Source organism: Trachurus japonicus, chromosome 24, assembly GCF_045865225.1.
Source record: "Trachurus japonicus isolate A0001 chromosome 24, Traja_1.0".
NCBI lineage: Eukaryota > Metazoa > Chordata > Actinopteri > Carangiformes > Carangidae > Trachurus > Trachurus japonicus.
Genome location: NC_140930.1, coordinates 18,144,403 through 18,171,602, shown reverse-complemented (window position 1 = coordinate 18,171,602; position 27,200 = coordinate 18,144,403). Strand labels below are relative to the sequence as shown.

Genomic DNA, 27,200 nt, shown 5'->3' with positions numbered 1-27,200 from the left:
TATTATAAACAGAAATCCTATTGATACCCACATAAAATCACAATTATTGATCCCGAAGACTGAGTCATTCACAACAATAAAGTTGTGTGTTTGAATTTGACTTTTAAAACCATTATAAACACTGCTCTGCATGATTAGGTATTAATCAGCCTGGGAAAATGTTTTTAAGGCTCTGGACGTAGCCAATAAAAAGACACGATGATGTTATAGTGATGTCATCCCCACTTGGATTTGGAGATTATTACATTTTTAATGCAAAAACTCAATTATAAACAGAGTGGTGTTTTAATCTGGCAGGTAAGATCTAATAAAAGACTGTTGTTTTGCATTATGGGAAACATAGGATTTTTGAGGAGTTTGGTTCTACTGTCATGATATCTCTGGCTCTTTTGCTTCAATGTTGATCAATAATTTATAATTTGTCTTTGCTAACTCAGAAGAAACAGATTACAAAGTGCAAGACTAAATCACTTTAAGTGTCAAACTGTGAATTGCTGAAAGTCTCTAAGTGAGTTCACTTGAATACACAACTTTAAACTTTGTGAAGCGACAGACAGAAAAAAGAGAGTCACCATTTAAAGTTTTAGCTTGAAGCTTCGTTCTTGACCTCGAAAAAAAGTAGTTTGGTTAAAAATACCCAACACAAGTCCCACTTAGTTGGTGCCTCTAAAGCTTTAGCAACAACCAGTGTCCCTCCTCAGCAGAAACTAAAGTAACACAGATGTGACAAAGATGTTTTTCTTTCTTATCATATGATACAGTATGACCTACGTTTGGAATTTAGGTATCAAGAGATCAGGAGGATAAAGGGGAAAGCTTTGAAGTAAGGTATCTTTGGGTTGGGATGTTCTGACCAAAAATACACAGAGCCTATGTCTGATTTATTGGAAATAAAATGTTAACACCCTCCACCACTCTGTACTGTATATGACTCTTGGACAAACATTTCCTTATTTCCCAAGCTTTACTGTCTGGTCTTTGTTACCATACATTTCTTCTGGCTATCTGTGTGTGTGTGACTGTCTCTACTACTACTGTATATCACATGCCTTTTCATTCTCCAAAGTGGAAGTGGTTCAGTCAGCAGCAGCACAAACTGAATAACGGATGCATAAATTCACTCAGTATCAGGACAGAACATCCACAGCGGCATCTGAAGATGTTTTCTGGGGCTGGACTTCCTCCAGCCACTGAGGAGACCAGCAGCTGTTGCTCCGCCAAACAAACAAGAAGATCAGAGAGTGTTCACATTTCCAGAGAGCGACAGCGGCCTTATATACACACACAACCTTCTTGATGCAAAGTCAACTGTTGTGCAATCCTCAATTCAGAATTCAGAGTCTTTCTTTTTTTTTATGGATTGAAAGAAGGAGAGTAAACTTTATACATTGTTCAGCGTGTGATCTTTTGTGGGAAATTCTTGAGTAGAAATATATAATTTTTGCTTTGCGTGTGATGTGTTTCTTTCCATTCGTTCATCCGGCAGTTTGTGAATGTTTGAATGTGGCAGGAGATGGCTGGGGATGGCTGTTTACACTGAGTGGAGTGCGTGTGTATTGACTGGCAGGCATTCACAGAAATAGCAGTTTATAATATCAGGGTATTCATCCTGGCTTCTCTCTGCAGCAGCAGCCACAGAATATCAAACAGAGCCTCTCTGCTTCAGGTTATGCACCAGGGAGTGTGATATGTTTTTCTGTCTGTTCAGTTGATGTATGCTTTTTGTGTGCGTGTTTGTGTGTTTGTGTTTTTTTTTCCTGCTTTTGGAGACTCTGGTGGGATTTTCTGTCAAATTTTTTGTAGTGCTGTAAATTGGGCAATTGACGTCGGGGGTGTTATTAAAACTCATTGTTGTGGATAGACAACGAATCCACAGGGGAGACCTCCTGGGGACTCAGAGCTGCATCGTCAGAGACGGGTTCGGAGCGGGACTCGGCCAGTCTGACAGAGACAGAAAGAGAAAAAGGTTCACACACAAAAAAAGAAGAGAAAAAAAAAGCCAAGGTTGAAAAAACTGAGGGAAAGACAGACAAAGTGTGGCAAGGGAGGATGAAGAGGATGTTGATTTGTGTGATGGGACTGACAGTGAATGAGTGGAGGGGCAAACACACAGGGGGCAATGTGTGGAGCCGTCAGTGGCAGACAGGTGGCGGATTACAATAACCATGAGCTGCTGCATACTAACAAGAGAACAGAATAACCTGAGCATGGGAGAAAAAAAATAATGTGGCTGGTCTGCTTTGTTTATATGACAAATGTATTCAAGGAGGCCAGGAGTTCCCCTAAAAGTACTGAAAATGATGATGATGGATCAGTTATGTCTGCTGTTCTAAATATAAAGCTTCATGCAACATGCAGATCCACTTGTCACATCACTCACCAGTGTCCATGTCTACTTCCATGTTGCTGCATGTCAGGTAGAGGACAGAAGAAATCAGTGGTAAAAGGTGAAATAAGAGAAAACACTGAGAATGTCAAGCTGAAAAAATGTCAACAGAAAGGGCACCAAGACTCTAACAAGTGTGAGTGTGTGTGTGTGTGTGTGTGTGTGTGTGTGTTGTCCCTGCTTGACCATGCGTAGTAAAGAAACACTCACAATTGCAAAAGAAGACCTCGCCACATCCAGATGAGGTTAAATTATTTAAGCGCCTCGGTTTACGGAGGAGCCGAGGCAGTGGGTTATATAATAGTCACTTTAACTCCGGGGTCAGTATTAATTTAAGAAATCTTAAATACAAATCAAACCATTTAATTAAAACCATTTGAATAGCGAATGATGCCAATAGTTGTGAGCACCAAGCTGCCGTTTGAATAACGATCACTCAGTTCTAAAAAGATTTTTCACAGCGGCCCACACCCTGACCTGCGCTCATACGGTTAATTAAAAATGATTCTACTGAACTTAGCTTGGTTGCATCAGTTGCAGCTGAACTTATAGGACTGTACAGCGCTGCTAGGAAGCCTCAGAGGCTGTGCAGCTACTAATACCCAAGTGGAATTGGATGTGGTTAAAAGTTAATCACCTATGGCATAAAGTAAGAGCATAATTTACAGGGGTTTTTAAGGGGGAAATTCAAGGTTAATTGCTTATTTCTGGTTGAACTTGTGATATAGACATGTGGCTTATGTTGAGTGGGTGTTTCTTTGCTTTTAGGTGAATGAAAAAATGAATAGATTTTGCAGCGGCCTTTACCAGGTCCTTATTATGTCAGGTTCAGGGCATAGTGGAGTTTTTCTATACAGAGCATCTCGAACTTTGAGAACATTAGGAAAAGACCCCATTTAAAAACAAAACAAAGCCACAACCACAAAGTAACAATAAATAGGTACGACAGTCAGTGTGATCCAGAGCCTTCCGTGTTTCAAGACAAATCTTATCCACCATGCTCACACCGCCACTCCACAGCTCGACAACCTTGTCCACCTCCCCAGAGGAGGAGGAGGAGGAAGAGGAAGAGGAGGTCTGCTCCATCCTTCAGCACTTCCTCTCGGATGTCAGGTGTTGTGTTCCACCTTCGTCCATTTGACAGCCATCCACGTTTGAAGCCGGTATTCCCTCATCGCTGCTGAAAACAGCCTCAGTACCAGCCTCCTTCCTGTTCCCTCCACACATAACCAGCTTTGTCTGTCTACATCGTCTCTGCCTCTCGTTTACACATTTGCTTTCACAAAAGCGGTTCATGCTCCAACACAACAAGCACATCTATTAGCCGCGGGCCAACACAGCCTAATGACTAGTTGCCACGTCTTTAATGTTTGGGGCACGGTCCCTCCGCTGCTCTTCTCTCTTTAGGGGAGGATAACACAGCACTGCAGGACACATACACATATCATGTGGTTATATGAGGATAAGAGAGGCCATGCAGAGAGCTCAGCCAGTCACTGGACTGTGTGGCCTACATTCTCAGCAGTCTGTAGTGCATGGGCAGGCGAAATCAAAGTATTTTAAACGCATTTAGTATGTCAGAGGGACCACATGCATATGCAGTATCAATCCTGAATAAAGATTATTTCCATCACATGTATTAAAACAGGGGTCCATGTGAGTGAGCACAACCCATGTGCACTTGGCCGGGACCCACATTTTACCGTTTCGCTGCCGTGAAATGACTGTCACGCTTTCAAAATAAAAGTGTTGCATTGTAATCCTAGCTCCGTGATAAAGTGCTGATGCACAGTGGAGCGCCCTTGCTGGCTTCAGCGGCTGTGCTCCTGACAGCTCTGTCAGCAGAGGTGACGATCACTTCGCCGGTCATCTCTGCTGTCTGCTGCGGTTCACTTGTAGCACAGTGACCTCACAAGAGTTCAGGATGCTCACTGCCGATGCTCTCTATGGTTTATCTAAGTCACGTGTTTTGTTCAATGGTGTGCACTGCACAGTCATATAAAATGTCTTCAGTTAATGCAGTGGAAAAGAGGTGTACAGCTAAAACCACAGTTTTCTCTGCTGCAGCTATTTTTTTTTTTTTTGGCTGAATTCAAATACCTACAATAAAACCTTCAGCTTGAAATAAACTCTGCTATTAAAAAAGCTTCAAATGGATCACAGGAGACATTACAAGATGATATTGCAACATAGATTTTTCTAAAGGAATCTGTATCATCTAATATAAATGAAATATTATATCTATCCAACTGTAACTGCAGTGCTTATTTTAGGAAATTAGACATCGATCAAAAACGCTCAATTTTTGGAGCCAGATATTTCAGTGAACTAGTTTTATAACAAGGGACTTGATTATGACTCCAACAAACTAAACGGACTAAGCCATTTATTTTGTTTTGATTAGAGCTGATACATGAGTTCCTTCTCATATTACTCAGCTCTAGTTTAATAGGACAGATTTAAATCACAGTAACTGTGGTCATTTATCATATTAGGTTAGAAGGAAGCACTTCAGGGCAGCTTTAAGAGAGAGGACTGGGAACAAGAGATTTCCTATTGATTATCTTGTATGGTATGTATAAAATTATTTTTCCAATGTCATATTAAATCTCTGAAAGAGCTCTCAACAGTCAGTGATGACTTGTACAACAATATGTTCAAACAGCAAACACACATATTGAACAGTCAATACAGTAACTCCCTCTAATCCATAACCTTGAGACAGTTGTTTTCATGCAGCTACCTTTCTACCTCATGCCATTGCCATGAATACAATGTCATCCTTGCTTGTCCCTTTGTGCGAGTGAATTTCAATAACAACTTGAATTTGCGTCAGTCGATACATCTAATAAAGGTTTTCTTATTTAAAAGAGTTTAAGAGGTTACTGGCAGGTTACTGTCATCTTCTGCAATTGCTCGACAGTCTTCAAAAGGCGATCTATTTCTGATTAATATTAAAATCAACCTTAATTGGTTTCCTTTTGTTATTCTGGGGCTGGGGGAGGGTTGGAGAGGTTTGTGTGCAGGAAAAAAAATCTCATCTCCTTTCATAAATGAAAGAACAGATCCCCAGTGTTCAGCAAACTTGCAGTCAGTCATAAGCAAAGGTTACCTTGAGAACGCATCATCGAGTCCATCCTCCACATCCTGTTGAGACATAAACAATATGAATCAATACACACATAAATTACTTCAAATTACAATCCCGATGCTACTCAGCTTGTTTCAAGCCCCAGTGCGTCGCCACTGACTCAGGTGTTTGTCATTACTTGTTTATATTCAAATGACACAAATTAATTCAGGAACAAATGCTGCAAAGAGGCTCTCGGTGTCTGTACTACACCAATGCTCAATCACAACTCACAGAGGGAATAACAGAAACTCTGCTATCTTTGTTCTAGTTTTTCCAACCCTAGTTTTTAAATCCCTTTTCATTCTTCTAATGCATTATTATAGCATACAGTAGTATTCATGGATACAATCTGATGAACATCGCTCTGCTCAAGTTGCACAGGACAAAATACTATGTAAACTGTACTACATACTCCTTAATGCATGTGAAAAGATGTAGGGGAGGACAGTATATCCACCCAATAAGAGGTCGACATATCACAGTGAACCAGATGAATTTCATTGAGTGGGATGAGTCTGTGTGGAAGATATTCTTATGATTACAGTGTCACCTAGTGTTGGACATCTGTAAGTGAACAAACAGGATTTTGACCGCTGAGCCACTGCAGTGCAAACACTGAAATGTATTTACCTTAGAATTAGACTCCTTAACACACAAAATATAATTATTTAATTGTTGATTTAACTGAAAAGGAATCACTCATTAAATCATGAGAACAAAATAAGCTGTTTATCATCTGTTTTGTGTTGGCCACCAAGGTCTGTTTGTGTTCAGGTAAAATCTGTCCATCCCAGAGGATGACAGTGTCACCTACAGTGGAGTCCAAAAGTCAGAGACGACTTTCTGAATCAGGCGAATGGGAAAGTGACTTTTGCACCCCACTACATATGATTTGGATGAAGCTGCTGTTGTTTTATTGTCTGTTGACGAATTAAAGTATATTGTAGTACATGTTTGTGTGCAAGATGTTTGACTTCTCTCAGATTTTGTGAAAGTCTCATCATTGGTAAATGAAACTAAATCTTAATTCAATTTTAGAATTTAACATTTTAAAGGGACTACGAGGAGTTTCGGAAAGCGAAGTGTTTTCACACTACATTTCCCATGAGCCTCCGCGCGTACGGTGAAATTCTTGGACCGGTGCAAGACGAACGAAAGCAAAAACATTTGCCAAGAATGTTTTCATTAATCAAGAATGAAAGTCAGAGGTTCGAAGACGATCAGATACCGTTGTAGTTCCGACCATAAACGGCAATCCGGCGGTGTTATTCCCATGACCCACCGGGCAGCCGAAACTAGGAAATGCTGGGCGAGCTGACCACTAAATGATAATATCAAAATAACTATGAAGACAAAACGATATATTTATCGAAAATGGACCCATTAACAAGTGTGGGTAATGTAGATTCATCCACATTAATATGAGACTCTTTTATAACCAAAAGCAAACTCCTCGGGTCGGGGTCTCTTTAAAATGAATAAATAAATATGTTCTGAGTTTCTTATCAGTGTGATAGGAACAGTAAATTAAATGCTGCTATTGACTTTTGTGAGTTTTTCTAATTTAAAAATCCTACACTTTGCATCACATCGATGTAGATGATTAGTTCAGGCAATAATGCTCACGTTTTATTTCTAACCATATGATAAATATACAGTACTTAATATAATGGCTATATAAAGCAGGTTTTACACATGTCAAGGTTTTGTATGCCAAAAAAAGATAAAGCATTTCAAATATCTAGCCTTTTAAAACTGCATTTATATATACAGTAAACAACGTCAATTGCCATTTTACAAGACACAGTACAGTATACTGTCCTAAAGGGATATGCCAGTCCAATATTGAGCGGATCTATGATGAAGTCATATTAAATGTAGTTGTTTGCTCGGAGCCATCATAAAGTCGAATCAGATTTAGACTCTTTCCCTGGCCTTATATTTCCTCCCATAAATCAATGCACACATAAATCAATGCAGTGTTAAAGTCTAGAGGAAGCAAAAACTAGTGCTGGATCAGTTCTCAGTATTGGCAGATATCCTTCTGAGATGAGGAAATAGAATTCAGTATCAGGAGGGAAAAAATCTGCACATCATGTACAGTATAACCTGAAAGAAAACCGCTGACTGTTGCATTGAATTTGGCCCAATCAGAAGCACTGGCAGACTGGAGACAGATGGTGTGACCTACCCAGGAGTCATGTTTGATTGGTCGCCTTCGAGTGGGGTTACTCCGAGGTGAGGGCGAGCTGAGCGAAGCAGAGAAGAAAGGCCTCCGCAGCTTCTCCTCCATCCCAACAGGCTTGTGCGCCTCTGGATACGAGGCAGCAGGTGTTGATGCCGGGACAAAGTGACAGAGCGACGGAGACAGAGGACGGGTAAGGGAGAAGGTCGGAGAAGGACAGAGAGCAGGAGAGAGAGAGCAGAGGGGGCGGCTGTTAGCAGTTCTGTCACAAAACATCAACTCCAGACTCTCATCTCTCTCTGCAACAGGCAGCAGTTTAAATCACGTCTGTAAAACTTTCTCTGTGTTGCTCCCACAGTGCTTGAGGCTTTCAAACCAGATCCTCTCTCAGTCTCTCTCTGGTCACTACCAGTGGGAGTGGAGCACATTTTAATTGAAAGAAGCTGGAAAAGCCAGGACTTTTGCCAACAACAATCAGATTAGTCTCTTTATATAGACCATTTGACCCCCTGAGGAGTGGGTAATAATTTGACCTATAAATGTCACGGCAATTGGAAAGTACTTGAAATCTACTGCTCCTCTGAATGACTAATAAGTTACTTGTAATTAGGCGATTTATGCTCTCTCTCTCTCTCTCTCTCTCTCTCTCTCCCTCTCCCTCTGTGTGTGTGTGTGTGTTTGAGAGAGGAGGTAACTACATAATTACAAGTCTAAGTGTTATGTACATACAACCATGAGAAAGGTCATTCTAAAGTCATTACACGACTGACTGCAGCAGCATTTACTAAATCATGTTCACTGGAAGCTGTTGGGTTTGTGAGGAGGAGCTCCCCTCAGCTCAGGCACTGTAATATACTACATCTATCTATCTATCTATCTATCTATCTATCTATCTATCTATCTATCTATCTATCTATCTATCTATCTATCTATCTATCTATCTATCTATCTATCTATCTATCTATCTATCTATCTATCTATCTGTACATCCATACATAGATGCAAAGCAACCAATGACAATTACTGTAAGATTAAGAGAAGATAAGATAAGATAAGAAGAGTATTACCATGTATCAGTATCATCAATACCTCCTCCACTGTCTGTACTAGCTAGCCTGGTTCTGTCCAAAAAAAAAACCACAGAAAACATATGCTCTCTAAATTCCCTCACTCATTATTTCTTGTTTATTTAATCCTTGCAAAATCCCAAAGTCTAAAAACTGCCTCATTGTGGTTTTACAGGCGGTTATGTGCCAAAACCATTTCTTGGCTAGACGCAGTAACTTCCTGGCACATGACTGCCCGTGAAAGTCCAAAGTGTAGTTTTGGCACTTCAGTTTTGTTGTGCTGATCAACAGCAGAAAAAATAGTTGTGAATGTTAATCAGAGAGCTTTAGAGGTTCTGGTTGAATTAGTTATTTTTAGGACAGAGGCAGGCTAGCTGTTTCTACCAAATTCAAGTCTTTATGCTGTGTCAGTATGTCTGTGCTGCAACCTTTCACCAAACCAACCACATCTCCTGTCGTTACTGTTAAGCTCAGGTCGATGTGGATGAGGATAAGATAAAAGAAAACTCACCTGCTGGGACACACTGAGTGTCTGTTGTCGCCGTCTGCCCGTTGCTCGCAGCACAGGAACAGCAGGTCCTGGTCTTTTTGCTTTTGCCTGTAGAAAAAGAAAAGTACTATAAAACTAAACCTTTTTTTTTAAAGCATTTTCAATAACTTTCCTGCCAAGTTGGCTTAAAAACCAAAGGAATGCTGTGATTAGTTACAGATGAGATGGATTTCAACCCTTTCTTACTCATATTGTGTCTATAAACAGCCCGAGAGGAAAACGTTTAACTGAACTGGCCCACTGTCACCTTCCCATTGTTCAGTGAACTCACCTTCCTGAGCAATCTCCCACATATCCAGAGCTACTTTAAATGCCTGGGCTACTGTTAATGTTACAGCCTGAGCCTGGAGGAGGGGAGAAAGAGAAGGACAACAACAGTAATAAAACATATATATACACACACACACACACACACAATATATTAAAATAAAAAGAAAGAAAATAATAATTGTTGTGTGATTCCATGTGGTCAGGACGATTCTGATTTAATTTGTTCAGTTAGATTGAGATAATCATATTCACATTTTGAAAATATATTTTACATTTCAACTGTGAACAAATCTATATCATGTGGGTGTAATGTATTTATATATCAGGATCTCTGTTATTTGTCATTATTGGTTATTCTAATAATTATAATAAAGAAACGTGAGGCTGCCACAAGATGGAGCCAGACACCTAAACATTCGTGCTCCCTGCTGCCTTGATGCAGTTGATTACAAGGAGTCGATCCTGGAGCAATCTGACCTCCTGACCGGCTTAAGTCTACAGAGTATACACATTCAACAGCTGTAACGCTCAAAACAGCTACATACAGAGGTGCAGAACAGAATCACAAGTGTTGTGCACTTACAATCTTCTTCTTTTGGCAGAGAAACGCATGGCACTCCAGAGTCTCGTTGAACTGACTCTGAGAGACGTACGCAAAGACCTTGTCCTGAGTTTTGTCTGCTGTGCAGTAAGAAATTCTGAAAGAGATGAGGCAGGAGAACAAAAAGGAATAGATAATCACTACAGCTTTATCAACTCTATCAACATTTGTTTCATCTTAAAGTAAATGTAATTTTTTTTATCAGAGGACATATACAAATAGAACAAAGCAGTACATTCAATGAAACCTGAGCTACATACTATAATACAAGTCAATTTAGGCCATAACTTTCCTTTTGTGCTCAACCTCTTGCATATTTATGAGCAAACCAATCATTGTGGGATGAGAGCGGTTGTTATGAATCTTATGTTGATGATCAAGTCCCACAGCTGGGAACGGTAGTGCAGGAAACAACAGCACTGACACACATGAGAGACACTTGAAGCTGTGACAGAGCTCTTTGATGCTTTCCATGTCAGACAGTACATGTGCATCAACTCACATAGTGACACAATGTTGCTGTGCGGAAGGTTTTTCATTTTTCCATGTAAGGCGCTCTGTCTGTCAATGGAGGTACAGGGACACACAAGAGTTTCAAAACCTTAAAGGGATAGTTAAATGTTTTGGCAAATTGGCCCATTGCCATAATCCCTATAGTCTTAGGGGTAGGTTCGTTACCTTTAATTGTCATGCAAGCTATTTTTAGAACGGCGGAGCAGAGCCGCAAGCTGCTCAGAGCTACTCTACAGAGGCTAATGGGATTTCTTAGTTTCCTTCATCAAACTCATCAAATACACAATCTAATAACTTCAAAATGCTCTCGTGGACAAGTTGTGACCTGCACATTCACCACAATATGAGATAATAATGGAACGTTACGAGACAGAGTTGTTTTCGAGGCAAATGCAGAGACTGCTTGCTGAAAAACTGCCCCTGAAGGCAACGCGCATCAGCGGTTTTGCATGAATTTACCTCGAAAACAACTCTGTCTCGTAACGTTCTGTTATTATCTCATAGCGTGGTGAATGTGCAGGTCACAACTTGTCCACCAGAGCGTTTGGAGTTGTTGCATTGTGTATTTGATGAGTTTGATGAGGGAAACCAAGAAATCCCATGAGCTTCCGTAGCGTAGCTCTGAGCAGCTCACGGCTCTGCTCGGCCATTCTAAAAAATAGCTTGCACCGACAATTAAAGGTAATGAACCTACTGCTGAGACTATATGGGCCAATTTGCCAAAACGTTGAACTGTCCCTTTAATCTTTTTTGTGTTGTGTTGGGGTAAGTTGGATGAGTTTTGTCACTGGGGACACCAACAGCAGGAGAAATAGTTGTGAAACTTAAAGAGATGAAGAAAACTGTTCCTTCCTAAAATAATCTCCCTTTATGTTACATAACGTCTTGCAACTTGCTACCAACTCCACAGAAATCCCCCTGTGCTGCGGGTACACGTATTGAAATATCTGTATTTCTGCTGTCAGTGGAAAGTCTTGGATTACGAATTGATCTCCGCTGTTATTACATTGCAGTCGAAACCTCATTCCTCAACAGTCACACTGAATCTCTTCTGCATCCAGTATCTGGTTTTCAAGGAATCCAGTCGTCTGCAAATCCAGTCGCAGCCACGGCCATGTGATTTTAAACGGTTATCTAAAACCAATCCAGCCCACCCAGACATTTTGCTTCACCTTGCAATAGCTCACAGTGGTTCACTGAAGCCCAACCGGTGGATTTGTTTTGTTGGATTTTATGCAGGCCATTAGAGGCCGTATCGATCTCCAGTCTGCCTCCATGTCTGTACGAAGCCGTTACGTGAACCAGCAGTGTGCATCATGTTTGCTGCTTCAAATAGATGCGTAAATGAGCCACAGTGAGTGATGCATTTGACCTTTTGTCGCTATAATTAAATATACAGCCTTTATTGTAAGCAGCACAAGGACAAGATTGCCTCATTATGGGAGGGGGAAAAAAAGCTCTGCAGTGAAGGCTGAGTTGTTTTCAATCTCAATTAGATTTAGATACTCAAGGTCTCTTAATGGATGTTGACTGCAGTCAGCAGCTTGTGGATCTCTCCATAATTATTACAGTAACTTGTAAACTGTATGCAAAGCCACTCATCTAGCAGACCACATCAAAAGAGGCGCTAAAAAGGGAAGTTATTAATTTGATCAAACAAACAAGCATGAAACCACCAGCCCTCACATCTCGCTCTCAGATTGTTTGCTGGCTCGCACCACTGATGCATGACCCACATAGCAATGCCCAGGACACCCAACTCTGTATCCCTCCACACACCCACAGTCACCCACCCAACCTCACACACCCTCCTCCCTCTCTCCCATGTGCTCAAACTCATATTTGGGCCTTAATTGCATAGAAATGAGCAAAGGAAAAAAGTTGAAAGTGATGACCTATTTAAGTTGGGAAAACAAGCGTGATATAACCATCTCCTGTAACTGCTCAATAAGCTCTTAATTATCATTTTATTGCGGTATCAACTTTCAACTAACTTCCTGTGCTGTTTTCTGGTTTTCATGCTGTGTGTTTCTGTCGATATTGTTTTACATAAAAGTTGCAGAAAAGTTGATTTTGTTTAGGACTACTTCTAATTGACTAACCCAACCCCTGTTTTAGCCCTCAGCCCAGTGCAGTGTCTGCTAGGACTGGCTCTAGCCCCCTCCTCCCTACTGTATATCGCTAAGCAGTATGGATAATGGATGGATGGTTATCTACAATCAGTAAGCATGAGCGAAACGAGCAAATAGGTCAGTCCACATGCAGCACATGTGTCACCAGTGTCTCCACTCTCCACATACTGTATGTGTGTCAGAATAATAAATAAGTGCAATGTGAGCATTGAAGTAAAATGGCATAATAACTAAATGTAAATTATGAAATTTGCATATGCACCCCATCTCCTTCCATTATCAACAGCAAGAATGTCATGAATATGAATTTATCACACATTTAAGTGCATACATAAGGGTAACCCAGAGATTTGTTCATCCATGTGAGAATAACAGACACAACAGAGCCACCTCACTGAAGTGAATACACATTGAAGATTTCATCTTTCTGGCAAAGACACACAATCATCTTCTATTTACTAAGGTACAAAAGTACAAAGGTTTCTTTATAAAAATCTGTCTGCATTCACATGGTGCAAGTAAAAGACAACATTTTTACTGCTGCCGCCAGTGTCACAAACAATGGATCATATTCCCAATATAAGCCTACAGCCTGAAACAACAACAGTAGAGGGGGAAAAAAAACAATAATTGACAGCCTCAGAGTTCTCACTAAGCTTGAACAACAGAAGCTGAGCTGTCAAGTTGCATCATATCTCTGAAGGGGCTCTGTGGACGGCAAGCCTTTGATCTCCTCACTGCGTAGAAGCACCGGTGTTTGTGAGAGAGAGACGGAATATCAATGGAAATATTTAAATATTTACAGCACAAAGCCTGAATAGAAGTTCACACATCAAAGCTCCCACTTCTCTGTGTACACAAATAAAGCAGGTATGCTATTTATTACAACAATGAACTGCTTTTGTTCAACTCTCAACCCAGTGTAAGTGCAATAATGGCAAAAACAACAACAACTTTTGCAGCTTTCGGCTGCAGGGAATCAGGAATCAAAACACATTATATTTTTTGCAAAGTGGTGAATAAACCAATCTTTCACACAAACAATAAACATTTGCAAGAAGATTCATGAGCAGCGCACTCACTCACTCATCTTGGATCCTCAGTTCAGAGATCCTACAGACACATCTCACTAATCTAATGGCATGGCAGAACCACGTGCATCGCTGTCAGGTTGAGTGCCAGTCGGTGTTTCATCTCTCCTCCTCTGTCCTGCGTGTTTTGCTGATTGATATGCTGGTCGATCGCTGAGAGCTCTCGTCAGAATATGAATCAGAAACTCAGGTCCAGATGGAAGCTGAACACCCTCACAACGTTCTGCTCGCTGGGGGATTTTAAATAAGGGCTTTTTATATAAGGACAAATAAGGCAGACTGATTGCATTAGAATTCAGTACCTGCATTTAGACCGGCTCACTTTGTCAATACAGAGAACCAAACTAAACACTGGTAACTTTCTACTTGAACTGACAAAATGTTTCTCCACACATCTGTACAGTGTTGTTAAGATGCCTATCATTTTTCACATTGGTGCTGGAGATTTAACTTTAAAAAGTGGCAATTGTCATTTTTGCTCATCAACATCCACTTAGTCATGACAAAATGAAAACATGTTTTTAGAAAAGTAAGTATGATTTTTAAGTAAAATAAGTCAAACCTCTTATGCAAAAGCATTCAGGCTTTTTTGCTGCAGTACTTCAACTAACTTTACTGGAGTCTGCCCGTGGCAAATGGATTTGAAGACCCACAATTCACACTTCATGTGAGGACAAAAAAACAAACTGCAGGTTCAGCAGTGAGATGGAACAAACTGCCAGAAGGACAACTCTCTCAGCAGCACTCCACCATTCAGGCCTTAATGGCAGAGTAGCAGCACATAAGCCACTTTGCGTAAAAAGGCATGCACAAACACCAGCTTTGAGTTTATCAAATGACATTTTAAAGCACGGCGGTGACAGCATCATGGTGGGTGGGTGGTGCTGGTGTCTCAGTGGCAGCCACATGGTGACTGGTCAGAATCCAAGGGAGATGAGAGCAGCTAAACACAGATACTGTACGTCCCCTGAAGAAAACCACAGTTAACACAATATGTAAAGTGAGTGGAGTGGCAGTACAACTTTTGTGCATTCTCGGGAGGTTATGTGCTTCTACAGGCTTGTGTTTTTACCAATGGACAAAGCCAAGCTAGCCATTCCCATCTGCTCCCAGCCTTTATGCTAAGCTAAGCTAAGCTAACCAGCTGCTGGGTATAGCCATGCATACAGATGTGAAAATGTAATGTGGCTACATGTGATGGATTATTATTATGGATACAAACATTTACATTACAAATGTTCACTAGTCTGAGCACAGTCAGCATCACATATCAATGTGTTTTAATAGGTTATGGATTTTTTTTTTTTTTTTTTGACATTTATCAATCCAACTAAGCTTCACTGTCATGGTAGAAAACCATCAGACCTCCTGTGTGGTTCAGTGCTTTGCTATTGTAATTCCAGCAGTCAGACCTCCAGCAGCAGTACAAGGCCGACGTGACTATGGAAGCTGGGAGATCAAGCTCGTGATAATACAAGTTGAATGTCTGATGCCGCAAATGAGATGCACTGCAAAGCGTGCTGTCCTGAAGCGAGAGGCTGATGAAGCTGCCGAATAAAATATCACGTTGGGAAAACTGTGAGCACATCAAGTATGATATTGCATTTTGGGTGGGTGGGTGTGAGCAGGAAGGTGTAAGCAGGAGGAGGGTGGGGGCATAGTTTGAACTAAAGGATCCTTTTTCCCTCTATTTCCACTGCCATGCACAATGCCTTCCAGTCCATTTTTTATCCCTCACTAAGCTCCCCCTGAGGGAGGCAGCCAGTAAGTGCGGATACACAATTAACTTAACAAACACACACATTTACATACAGACTCACTATATCAGGTGCACCCAGATGTAACCTTATCCCTATATATGCACACATACACATACTCCCTTAAGCACAGGAAACAGGCAGATTTCATCCATCCTCTGAAATCTACACTTTCTTTCACCCTTCACTTGGTGTTCTGGGCCAATAAATGGATTATGAGCAACAAAAATACGACACAAGAAAGGAAGTGAGGGGAGGGGGAAAGAGCTATAAGTAGGAGGGGGTGGGGGTGGGGTCTCAGAAAGGGGATAAATCAATCCTCAGTCAACCCAAGCTCTGTATGTGGCCCTTCAATCGCTCCTGTATCATTACTCGAGGGGGTACGGGGAAAGACTGGCAGCGTGAGCTTCAAAGCGGGCAATTAGTCGTGGGTATTCCTGCGTTCAGAGCTCTGTTTATGTTAATATAAGCAGAAAAGAAAGATGTCTGTCTACACAGTGAAGAGGAAAGAGGAAGGTAGAGAAGAGGACGATAAAGAGAGAAGAGAAGGGGGATCAAAGAAGAGGCTGATCACTCTGGTCTGGGGTCTGTTACCGCTGATAAGGTGGATCAGAGGGGGATGCAGACCTCAGTGTGTGCACCCGCGCACGCACACGCACACACACACACACGCACACACGCGCACCCTCTGTTCTCATCGCAGCTTGTTCTGTAATCACAGTCCAGCCATATGATATTTAGACTGTAATCCTCAATGACATGAGGCCCAGTCTATATTACAGGATGCTATCGTGAGAGGGGAAAGCCAACCAAACATAACACACTCCACACACGCTCACACACACTCTCACTGATTTGGTAGAATGAAACCTCGCATGGATGCTGGGAAAGGTTAGCTTTCATTGACACTTTGAGACAGTAGCAGACACCCCCTGTGGCCCCCTCCTATTATTGGTTTCCGAGTAAACTGATCAAACACAGACTCACTGAGCAGAAAGCTGCTTGGTTTAATCCTGCAAGAAGAAGCTGAAGCAGTGGACAAAGAGGAAAGTGACCTAGATAGATGATGATATCAGTTTCTTCATGTATCAAATGAGGCCACCTTTGTTCTAAGGGCTCGGTTGGAGTAATTAGTAGCTTTGTGACACAGGGGCCATAAAACATTCAAACCATACTGTAGACCGGTACCAATTCAGTTCATGAACCACAGTGTTAAGTCACTATGTATTATTGCTCACCTATGCTTATAAAGTCAGGTATTTGCTCACTCGACTATTGGAATTTAGAGTCAGACTCTTCATGCAGTGAGTTGTGATGTTGTACATTGTGTTTTAAATTATTTGCAGTAGGAGGCTGGTGTAGTCCCACACTCCACTCTGCAGGATCTGATGTTGAATCTGTGTTTTTCATTAGGACCCATAATTCTGAGGGAGATGTGCACGTGTGTGCACTTCATATAAATATATTTAATGGTTGTCAGACATTGCACTTAAAAGGAACTCAATGTGAATACATGTACAAAATGTATGAATGTCTCTGGAGGATTTAATTAAACACAGTAGTTGCTGAAACATGTGTGGGGATGGACAAATCATTTACCTGTATATGGAGACATTCTCTATGAGGTCTGTAGTCTCTGTGTCTGTGATGATGATGCCTTTGGGTGAGACCGTCAGTGTTACTTTCCGAAACTTCTTAGCACTGGCTCTGGCCTGTGGATATGAAAAATAAAAACACACACACTCAGACATTAAAATCAGATGGAGAAACTCTTGCCTCAGGCACACACACAGAGTCAGCCTGTCTCCCTGACCTTAATACAAGATGATTGTACTTCTGATTAAACACTAAAAGCCGTCAAATGTAACACTAGCTGTCGAGCAAAAAACAAGCAGGCAGTGTAAGTTGTCCCAGAAATGAGGGGAATTTATAAAAAGTGACAGAACTGCAGGAAGGGGTGAGAGCGGATGGGAGGGGAGGGGAAGGGAGGGGAGGGGAGGGGAGGAAAGCTGCAATGTGCAGCCCAGAATGAGTACTCGAGGTCGGGCTGGCAGCCACCGACTCCCCCTGCCGCTCTGCTCCATCTGGAGTTTCAGAAAATACAGCCCTGGTGCTGAGCTTGCAGTCTGCGAGATCGCCTGTTGACAATGGCGGTGACCTCTTTAGCATAAAATTAGCGAGCAAATGAGAGCAGTTCAGTTTTGCGCCCAAATGACAGCAAGTGGAGTGACTGCGAGGGAATACAGAGGGGGATGTAAAGATAAAGGGACTTTAAACGATGTGATCTTAATCTTTGATGAAAAATGTATGCATTCACCCTGCACGACAACGCTTTCACTTTTGCAGGAGGTGAAATAAAAGTCGACAAAAGAAGAGAAGCTGAGGATGAAATGGAGCTGGATCTTTGTTCAAAGAGAAACTGGGACTTCAAGGACGTCAGGAATGGTGCCACAGTTTTCTGTAGGAGCCTAAATGCCCTGGAGATGGTGACAACCAACACAACCCACAGCACTGCCATGTATGGGAAACTGAGAGCAAGGGGCTGCTGTGCCTGACTGTGGCAGCTCATTCATGTAGGAAGTGCTAACAATCACATTTTTCTGCTGTCATGTTACAAGTGTCATGCCACGAGGCAAAAACCAATCTGTCAGCTCCAGATAGAGCCCGAGTTCAGTCTTCCTCCATACGTCTGGCCCCCTCTGACTTGTCTTATCACGGCCGACTACAGCATGTCATAAATGGGGAAAGCCACAGAATGTATTCAGTCACCCCATTCAGGATGATTGGTTTCCAAGGGAACAGACCGAGACAAGTGAGTTTTCTCTCTCTGTCCTAGTGTAAATCGATTGAATCTTAATCCTGCCATTAGGTTCGCTTCAGCCTGTAATTGAGAAGTAGGGGGGTTTGTGATTAGGCTGCAGACAAAGCTTTCTAACAGATTAGACATGTTCATTGTTGGCTCCATTCAGAATAGGTGTGTGTGCATGCGTGTGTGCACACATGAATATAATGTGAGGTTTGTGCACAAAATAGATACTGCAGATACTCATGGGGGATTCTGCGAGTCTGTAAGTTTTTATTTGCAGTCTGAAATGTTCTAGTGGACGGACAGGGACTGAATGTACGTGGAAAACCAGACTCAGTAATTCCATGTGCTTCAGTGTGTTGATGAGCAAACATCACATAACATCACTGGTTTCTGATGCAAATGTTTGACTCTTGATAATCCTGGATTAGCGGCTATGATTTCATGTGGCCATACTGACCATCATGTAAACAGTGTACGCTGATTATATAGTTTGAAAGTAAATCTGGTGGTGGCAGCTCAGCAGTTTACTGAACGGTTAGATGTTTTTCCCTAAAGCCACCAAGAGGACAGCGCATTTTTACTCACAGTAGAAGGTCACACTAATCCATGAATAATGAATTAGACGATTATGACAGTAAGCACAATCATTTCACAACCATCTGAGAATACACTGACTTTAGTGAGTTTCCGTCTCTTTGTCTGCAGCGCTGCTTCAACTTGTACTCTAGACACAGTGTAACAATTTGCCAGTTTCTATCCTGACAAGACATGGTCCTGGGTCATTGGGGTAATATAGATACAATCTAAATTGAACAACGATTCCCCTCTAAGTCATTCAGATAATGTGTATTGCAGTTTCAGGCTGTAATTTCACAAATCCACAGGAGAATTTCTATAAAAAGCACCACTGTAATTGAAATCTTCACAGTGTCACTCTTGAAATGTAATGTTGCTAATGAAGGTGCTGATCCTGCCTGCAGAATTTAAAAAAAACATAGATCATTCACTGAATGCAGAATTTACAGAGGAATCAAAATAGTATGCTAGTTTTCACAAGCAGGGATTGAGAGATGTATCATAAAGGTTATTAGTTAGTCACCGTGGCGACGATTCTGTGAATGGCTGCTGAAGCCATGTCCTCTCCTTTGGGCTGGCCCACCAGCGTCATGCCAAGGTACTTCACGTTAAACACCATCCCCTCCAGCAAAGTCTCCTTGGTGTCCGTCCAGTTCTCTGGCAGCTCTGAGGGGACAAAAAACAGGATTTCAGAAATCAATGACACCTAATCAATGCCACATAATAATAATAATGACTTACATTTATATAGCGCTTACTGTACACAATACCCAAAGCGCTTTACAGAAATCATTATTCACTCATACAACTGTCACACTGGTGGTGGTGGTGAGCTACGTCTGTAGCCACAGTTGCCCTGGGGCACTGACAGAAGCGTGGCTGCCAATGTGCGCCAAACAGCCCCTCCAACCACCACCAAACAACGCATTCACTCGAGGCAAGGTGGGTAAGGTGTCTTGGGACGGAGCGGGAATCGAACCGCCAACCCTCTGATTATTGGACGACCCGCTCTACCTTCATGGAAATGTCACATAGGTGAATAACAATCATTATTTATTACCATAGAAGAATATATAGGGGATGCTGAAAATACTTGTGGATGCTTGCAAATCACAGATGAATGCATTGTCTATAAATGTTGAAGTCCAGCAGACTGTTGACAATGGTTGGCAGTGGCACAGACAATGTGTGAGCTGGCAGAGTGGAGTCACAGCTGAGCAGACAGTGGTGTGGACATCCAGACAAAGACAAATTCTGTGTCATACAACCATTTCAATATGAAAGTCATTCATTTTTGCTGGGCATTTTGAAATACCTCTCTGTTGGAGCACTGCACATCATGACTACATATGTTGTGAGCAAAGTCTTGCGGTAACACTTTACAATAAGGGTCCTTTAATTTACGTTAACTTGAGTAATAAACGTTAAGTAACTGCTTACTAATAGGCTACATTAATGTGTTTGCTTGTTATTTAAGGGACCATTTCAGATGAAGCAGATTATAATCATTTATTCTGTCAGAATGGAAATGCCATAGGGAAATGAACATCATACTCTGTGTGTGTATGTCTGATTTTGATTCCATCCAGCACTTGAACAGCACCGAGCTTTGTCGCCATCTTAAAACTGTCTGAGAAGCCAGAATTCCTGTAGTGAAAAACATTACAGGCTGCAAAAAAAAAGAGAAAGAAAAATGTTGCACAGGCCAGAAAAAGTATCGGCTAGATCCTGACAGACTGCACTGAGTGGCTGTGATGTCCTGCTGCTGCTGCGATTTCCAACAAGTAGCACAGGGCTGTCCTCTAGATGGCTACTGCAGGCAGGGAAGGGGGGGGAGTGAGCCCATGCGGAAAGCTTAAAATATCTCTCAGAGGCACCTGGACACCCCGTAGAGGAGCATCAGGAGAGGAATAACTTACTTACAAAACTACGCAACAGACCACATCCTGTGAGAAAACTTAATGGGGCAATAAGTGAAACATGATCCATTAATCCACAACATTTCAATGCATTCTTTTAACAAGGTCCGCTCGCTGCGATGAAGAAAACCATGTAATAAATGCATAACCAGCTGGCAAACAGGCATGGAGGTTATTTATGCCCAAAGCACTGAAAAATATACGATACAGAAAGAAGAGCTTGGAGAGCAAGTGAGAAACAGACACACAGACACACACACAATCGTGGTCCAACACTCTACTGGGCTTATACTGGCACCAAACTCTCCACACGGGCTGAGCCATCTGTCACTGGCAGGCCCCATGCAGCTGTGAAGGCGAACAGCAGAGAACACCATCCCCGTTACACCGCTTCCAACAACTCTGAATTATTAACTAATCTTCAGACACACTGTGGGGGCTGCTTCAAAACCGGAGAGCACATTTTGATGTCATCTCATGTGATTGCTTGGATACATAGAGGACGGCAGTGGCAGCCTGGCAGGTGCCTTTGACTGCTGTGGATGAGAGGTGCATGACAATGAGGAGAATATTCTGGATGGAAGTTTGAGATTTAAATGCTAAGAGAAATTCTTATAATAAATATAATGCACTTATACTCTCCTGAGCCTGGAGACAAACCACCATCTAAGGATGGTGCTTTAATACACTATTGATCCACCAGGGAGAAATTCATCTATTTTTGCTGTCTCCTCTCCACAGCAGGTCAGAGGTCAGGTTCAGCTACAACACAAAGGGTTTCAAGTCTTGTGCTTCAAGAGAGAACGCTTTTAACAACACAAAGGCGTGATAAGATAAATGGATAGCACACCATCTCTGCAGCAGCACTTTACACTTGGATTTTTCAAAAGGATTGTTTTTTTTCATGCTTGAATTTTCACAATCATCCCATTGTCTTCCATTGTAATGAGAGGGCTGCAGAGCTGTCAGCAGCGTATTTGACGATAATGGCGACTAAAAAAAACCCTCCACCCCACTAAACCCCCTCCAATAAACAGTGACAGTGCAGACTTGGCTCAGTGTGTGTGGAGCTGTAACCAGACTGATGCTCAGTGAGTCTTTACTTGTTTGTTATGAATCATCAGCTGGTGAAAGTGTTGACTTTTGACTGGGACACACAGCCTCTGGTCTTTTAGCACGTAAACATGCATGCAGCAAATGTGCATATTTACCAGTCTCTCTTATCTTTATTAATAAACTTAATCTAATTGACTACAAATGCAAGGGAAAAGCAGGGAGAGAGAGAGGGGATGACATAAAGCATACTGTATGGTCGCAGGTCGGAATCAAACCTGTGGCCACTGCAGTTAGAACTACATCCATGTTGTACATGCTCTACTGGATGAACCTGCAGCTCCTGGACACTTTTTAAGGGATAGTTCAACCTTTTGGCAAATTGGCCCATTGCCATAATCCCTATAGTTTTAGCAGTAGGTTCGTTCCCTTTAATTGTCGGTGCAAGCTATTTTTAGAACGGTGGAGCAGAGCTGTGAGCTGCTCAGAGCTACGCTACGGAGGCTCATGGGATTTCTTGGTTTCCCTCATCAAACTCATCAAATACACAATCCAACAACTCCAAAACGCTCTGGTGGACAAGTTGTGACCTGCACATTCACCACGCTATGAGATAATAACGGAACGTTACGAGACAGAGTTGTTTATAGATATTTGGACAGACATCAATACACCTTAAATGGCATTGTTTGTTTCATTTGTTTCAATTAGCACGTTTGCAATTTATACTTGTGATGATCTGATCTTCAAGTGTTAAATAATGTAAATAATGTAATGCAAACGGCTGATATGTCATCACTTGGAGAATAAAAGTAGAGGTGCCTTTTTCTGGTAGCACTATATCTATGGTAGCTGCAAAATCTTCTAGCAACAGTTGCGGTTTCAGGCGGCAAAAGTTTTAAACAAATTTGAAGTTTGTTTAATTAAATCTGCAGATATTAGCATTATAAAATACAGTTTATTCCTGACTAGAGTGGAAGGTCAACATGCACAGCAACAGGGACTGTATGTGTGGTAGGGAATAGGATTAGCAAAGCTTTTTAATAATTAAAATATAATAATATCCAATATTAAACTTTAAAGCAGAAGTAAGCGATCCAGTCGTTTTGGGTAATGCTGCGTTCCAGGCCGGCTTTTGAAACCGTAAATTACAGCTTCAAGTCACAACTTACGACTTTGTAGCGTTCCAGGCAACCCACTCGTGTTTTTCCGACCTGTTTTACCTGTGAAAGTCACTGTAACGGCCACTCGTAACTTCCGACCCGTGAACTCGTACCAGATCGAACTGGTACAACTTCACAGGTCGGAAAAACATGAGTTACGAGTTGCCTTGAACGCACCACATTCAGGCGCATCCCTTGGTCACCACATTCAGGTGCATCCCTTGGCTGCACACACAGCCCTTCATGCCGTTCTCTCTCCTCATTGGATAAAAATTGTAGGATACGAGAAAAGTTTTCTCCTCGGCTCAGAGCAGAGCAGAGTGACTGAGAGACCCGTGTTTCGGTCCAAACACTCTATGTAAGTGATTGCTGTCGGAAGATATAACTATTTAAGACTTATATTAACACAAAAATATCGCTTACTTCTGCTTTAAGCATAGTTTGGATCACCCAAGGAAGCGACACATCAACTGGTCAAAAGTTTTACTGCCCGGTTGAATTCTTTAAAATGTCACAGCACTACAAAGCATACATAAGTGCTACAGTCTCCACCATGCAGGCTACACTCATGAATTATTAAAGAGCTTCATGTTGATGCTGCAGGGTTTCCAACATATTATCCCCCTAAAAGAGGAGCGCTTAAATTTTTAATAAATCCTGTGTGAGCCTACAGAGGCGCTGGGACTGATAAGAGTGACAGGAACAAGTGGAGGGAGGCTAATTGGATTGTAACATGTTGAAGAAAATACTGAGGCGTACAAAGACGAGTGCCATTTGGAGTTTCCAAGGAGGCCGGCATACGCGTCTGTGATTTGGGTAAATGTTTGTCAGGGAGTGAGAGCGTGCGGATGAAGGTGATCTAATTTTAGAGAGCACAAAAAAAAGATTAGGGAGGGGTCGAGGTGGTGCACTGATGACGTTTGCATCTTTATTAAACTGATGCCTGGCTGGCGACACCCTCACACCTGGACCTCTGCAGTAAGTGCAGCGACTCCATTATGTGCGCACAAAGGCATCACATCACAGCTGGGGACTCTCACTAGAGGGAACAGTGCATCACAATGACTGCACAGAGCGAGTCGATGCCATTTCTTCTGCACCGGGGGCTCAAGAGTATTCACATAAAGTTATAATAGTACTACCCCGAGATGATGAGCGCTGTGAAATTTCCGACACTCTGTTGAACAAACAACTGACAAGTGTAGCATTTCACAGTAGCTGAGCCGACTCGGAGAAGTGCTGTTGAAGTATAATAGGCACCATGTGCTCTGCACGCCTTCAGCTACATGCAGCGATCACCAGCTGTTTCTTCCGAGCTCCTAATTCAATTTGCACAGAGAAGTCAAAATCGTACCCGGGTGAGTTCTCCTCTGGCTCAACATCCACACTGACGGTTAATTAATAACACCAACAGGAGCGCACAGATACGCACATGGGTAAAATACATAGCAGCAGAGGGCACAAACAAACACACACACACATCCATTTTCCTTCTAGAGATGCCATCATCTGAATTAATTGCAAAAGCTGGTGGAGTAAAGTGTGTGCTCCGTGGGGTCAAGCTAACAAAAGCATTGCCTCTTTCTTTTTTTTTTTTTACTTTCACTGCAGGTCAGCCAGCACAGGCTTTACACACCGTCTTGGTTGAAATCCAAAGGAGTTGAGTGCAACATCAACACATCAGAAAAGGAAAAAAACATCAAGCTTGCTGTCACCCACCCTCCCGATCCTCTACGTCCCCCTCCATATAATCTCTTTGCCTCTCTGTTTTACTCATCTGATGGAACTTTGTATCTAGGACACCACCTTGACAGGGAAAATAGGCCGCACATTCAGGGAAAGATGGTGGGCTGGGATAGCACGTGTGTGTGTGGGAGGGAGGGAGGATGGGAGGGAGGGTCTGTAACTGGTTTCCTGATTCTGCCTTGAGGGGAGAACCAAGTAAAGCTAAGTCCTTCCTTTCAAGCTCTCTCTCCTCTTGCTGCTGTCTTTAATCCTCAGCTCACCTGTCTCACCTATCGCACCTACACCCCCTCTGCTCCTGATAGCACCTAGAGAATAGAAAAGAATAATTAGACGCCTCTCAATCAGTACAAGCTACGCCTCAAAAACACCAACAACATCAACAGTAACAAAGGCAAGAGTCATGGGATCAAACAGCAGACGTTGCCAGGCAACCACAGGCACTATCGCTACCCAGCAGTGGCAAGGAGGTGGTACCTGCAAATTACATTACTGAGCACCTTGGCCAGGCATCAAAAGAAATGTACAAACCACATAAAATGCTCAAATAACAGTGGGATTAGCCTTCGCTCTGAGCTGCAGCAGTAGCTACATAAAACTCCCACCTCTGGAACTGAATATTACACGTCCCCCTGGGCCCACACACAAAACCTCATGTCACGCTATTTTGAAATATTACCAGCCCAACTTTGACTTCCTGCCTTCAAGTCTCACACAGACACGAACCTGACAAAGCAGCAACATTAGCGAGCGCCTGCAAACACAGAGAAGTGTCCATTACAAGTTCCTCAAGCCAAAAGGTGATGTCTTCATATTGCTTGGCTGAAACAACCAACGCTGAAAAAGACTTAAGGATTTTTTTCAAACTACTTTCACATAAGAACTTGGAAGAGCAGCAGATCCCATCAAATGACAACAATTTTTATCATGAAAATTATAATATCAACAACAGTAGAACTGTATATCAAAATAACTGACAATTATGTTTGACACTGGGATGCAACACAGGAAACCATAAAATAAGATGCCTCCAAACAAGTTGTATCCGTTGGTGTATGATGAAGAACGAATGTGAATCCTGACAACAGCCCTTTGCCAAATCACATTTGTTAAATACTGTAAAGAGTAATCATCTCCAGTATGGCACTTAGTGTTGCCAAGTAGTTGTTTAATCAGTGGATATACTACACACAGACTTCATTTTCTCAAAATATAGTGCTACTGCTGTTCCTTATTTGATTACAGTGGTTTATTTCATGGTGTTTTGTTCTGCATCGCTTGTATCAAATGAGTGGAAATTACATGAGAAAGTGTTTTTTGGGGCAAAAACGAAAAACCCTTTTAAAATATAATAAATTTTGCTTTGTAATGGACGGTGTTACTCCTTGTTCAATCTTTTAATTTGATCACCCAATCGAGTACAGCCACCTTTTCATTTGCCTCCTCATTAAAGCTTACAAGAAGCTGTTTTATGAAGAGTTTTGGCTGAATTCATGTTTCATTGTGATGATTTTGCTTTCCTCCTCACAAAAACTAGAAAAGACAAATGTAAGCAAAACCAATAAAAGGCATGATTCAATCCCTGAAGACCATAAAGGGATTTAATTGCTTGCCTTTTTTTCTTATATTTTAGCACAGCTGAGCTTCTCCATCACTTCCTCTGCGCCTCTACTTCATTTGCACTGACAAGAAAAAATATGTCTGGAGCCAAAAGATTCAGGTTCAGGAATCAACTATTTGCCCTGGAGGTCCTTGAATGAATCAGTGCTGGTGTGGATCTTTCTACATAATCCCCTTTTCTCCAGAACCTCTCATTAATTGCTTTCACTTCAAACACCCTATCTGCTGTTAATCATAATGAAGATATGAGTTATCTGCTGTATGCACGGCTGAGCAAATAGAGCCGATGAAAAGTGGAAGCTGTTTAGGTCATGGTGGGAATATGAGGGAGGAAATGTGAATTGTTGGGCTTTTGAATCACAGCTAAAAGATAAAATGAAACGAACATTATCTCAATGTAAAAAAAAAAAAGTGCTAGATGCTGTAAAAGATACAACTCAATATTAGTTATTTTTACATATAAAAAAGAAAATCAGCATTCAACTGGCAATTGTGGCTGGCAGCATGGAATATACAGTGTGATAAGCAAGTATTAAAAAATGATAAAAGACTTTCCTATAATGTTCTGAATGCTAATTGCCTTTGAATGCAGTTATTATGCAAGACAGAGGCCTCCTATCAGAACCTGTCCT

General features: G+C 41.8%; 1 protein-coding gene across 7 annotated transcripts in view; it reads right to left on the bottom strand.

The window, feature by feature from the left end:
* Positions 1–27,200, bottom strand: part of LOC146961830 (low density lipoprotein receptor adapter protein 1) — a 93,939-nt gene that overhangs the window by 53,142 nt on the left and 13,597 nt on the right. For 4 of the 7 annotated variants that reach the window (XM_085771415.1, XM_085771417.1, XM_085771414.1 and 1 more), the window contains exons 2-8: positions 19,594–19,736; positions 17,285–17,397; positions 10,175–10,289; positions 9,593–9,665; positions 9,283–9,369; positions 7,711–7,832; positions 5,499–5,533 (exon numbers count right to left, since the gene is read on the bottom strand). In XM_085771415.1, the coding sequence (XP_085627541.1) occupies positions 5,499–5,533; positions 7,711–7,832; positions 9,283–9,369; positions 9,593–9,665; positions 10,175–10,289; positions 17,285–17,397; positions 19,594–19,736 (688 nt within the window). Of the gene's footprint in view, positions 1–1,364; positions 1,942–2,364; positions 2,407–5,498; positions 5,534–7,710; positions 7,833–9,282; positions 9,370–9,592; positions 9,666–10,174; positions 10,290–17,284; positions 17,398–19,593; positions 19,737–27,200 lie in introns of those variants that run through there. The other 3 variants (XM_085771416.1, XM_085771420.1, XM_085771413.1) reach the window with 3 other exon arrangements.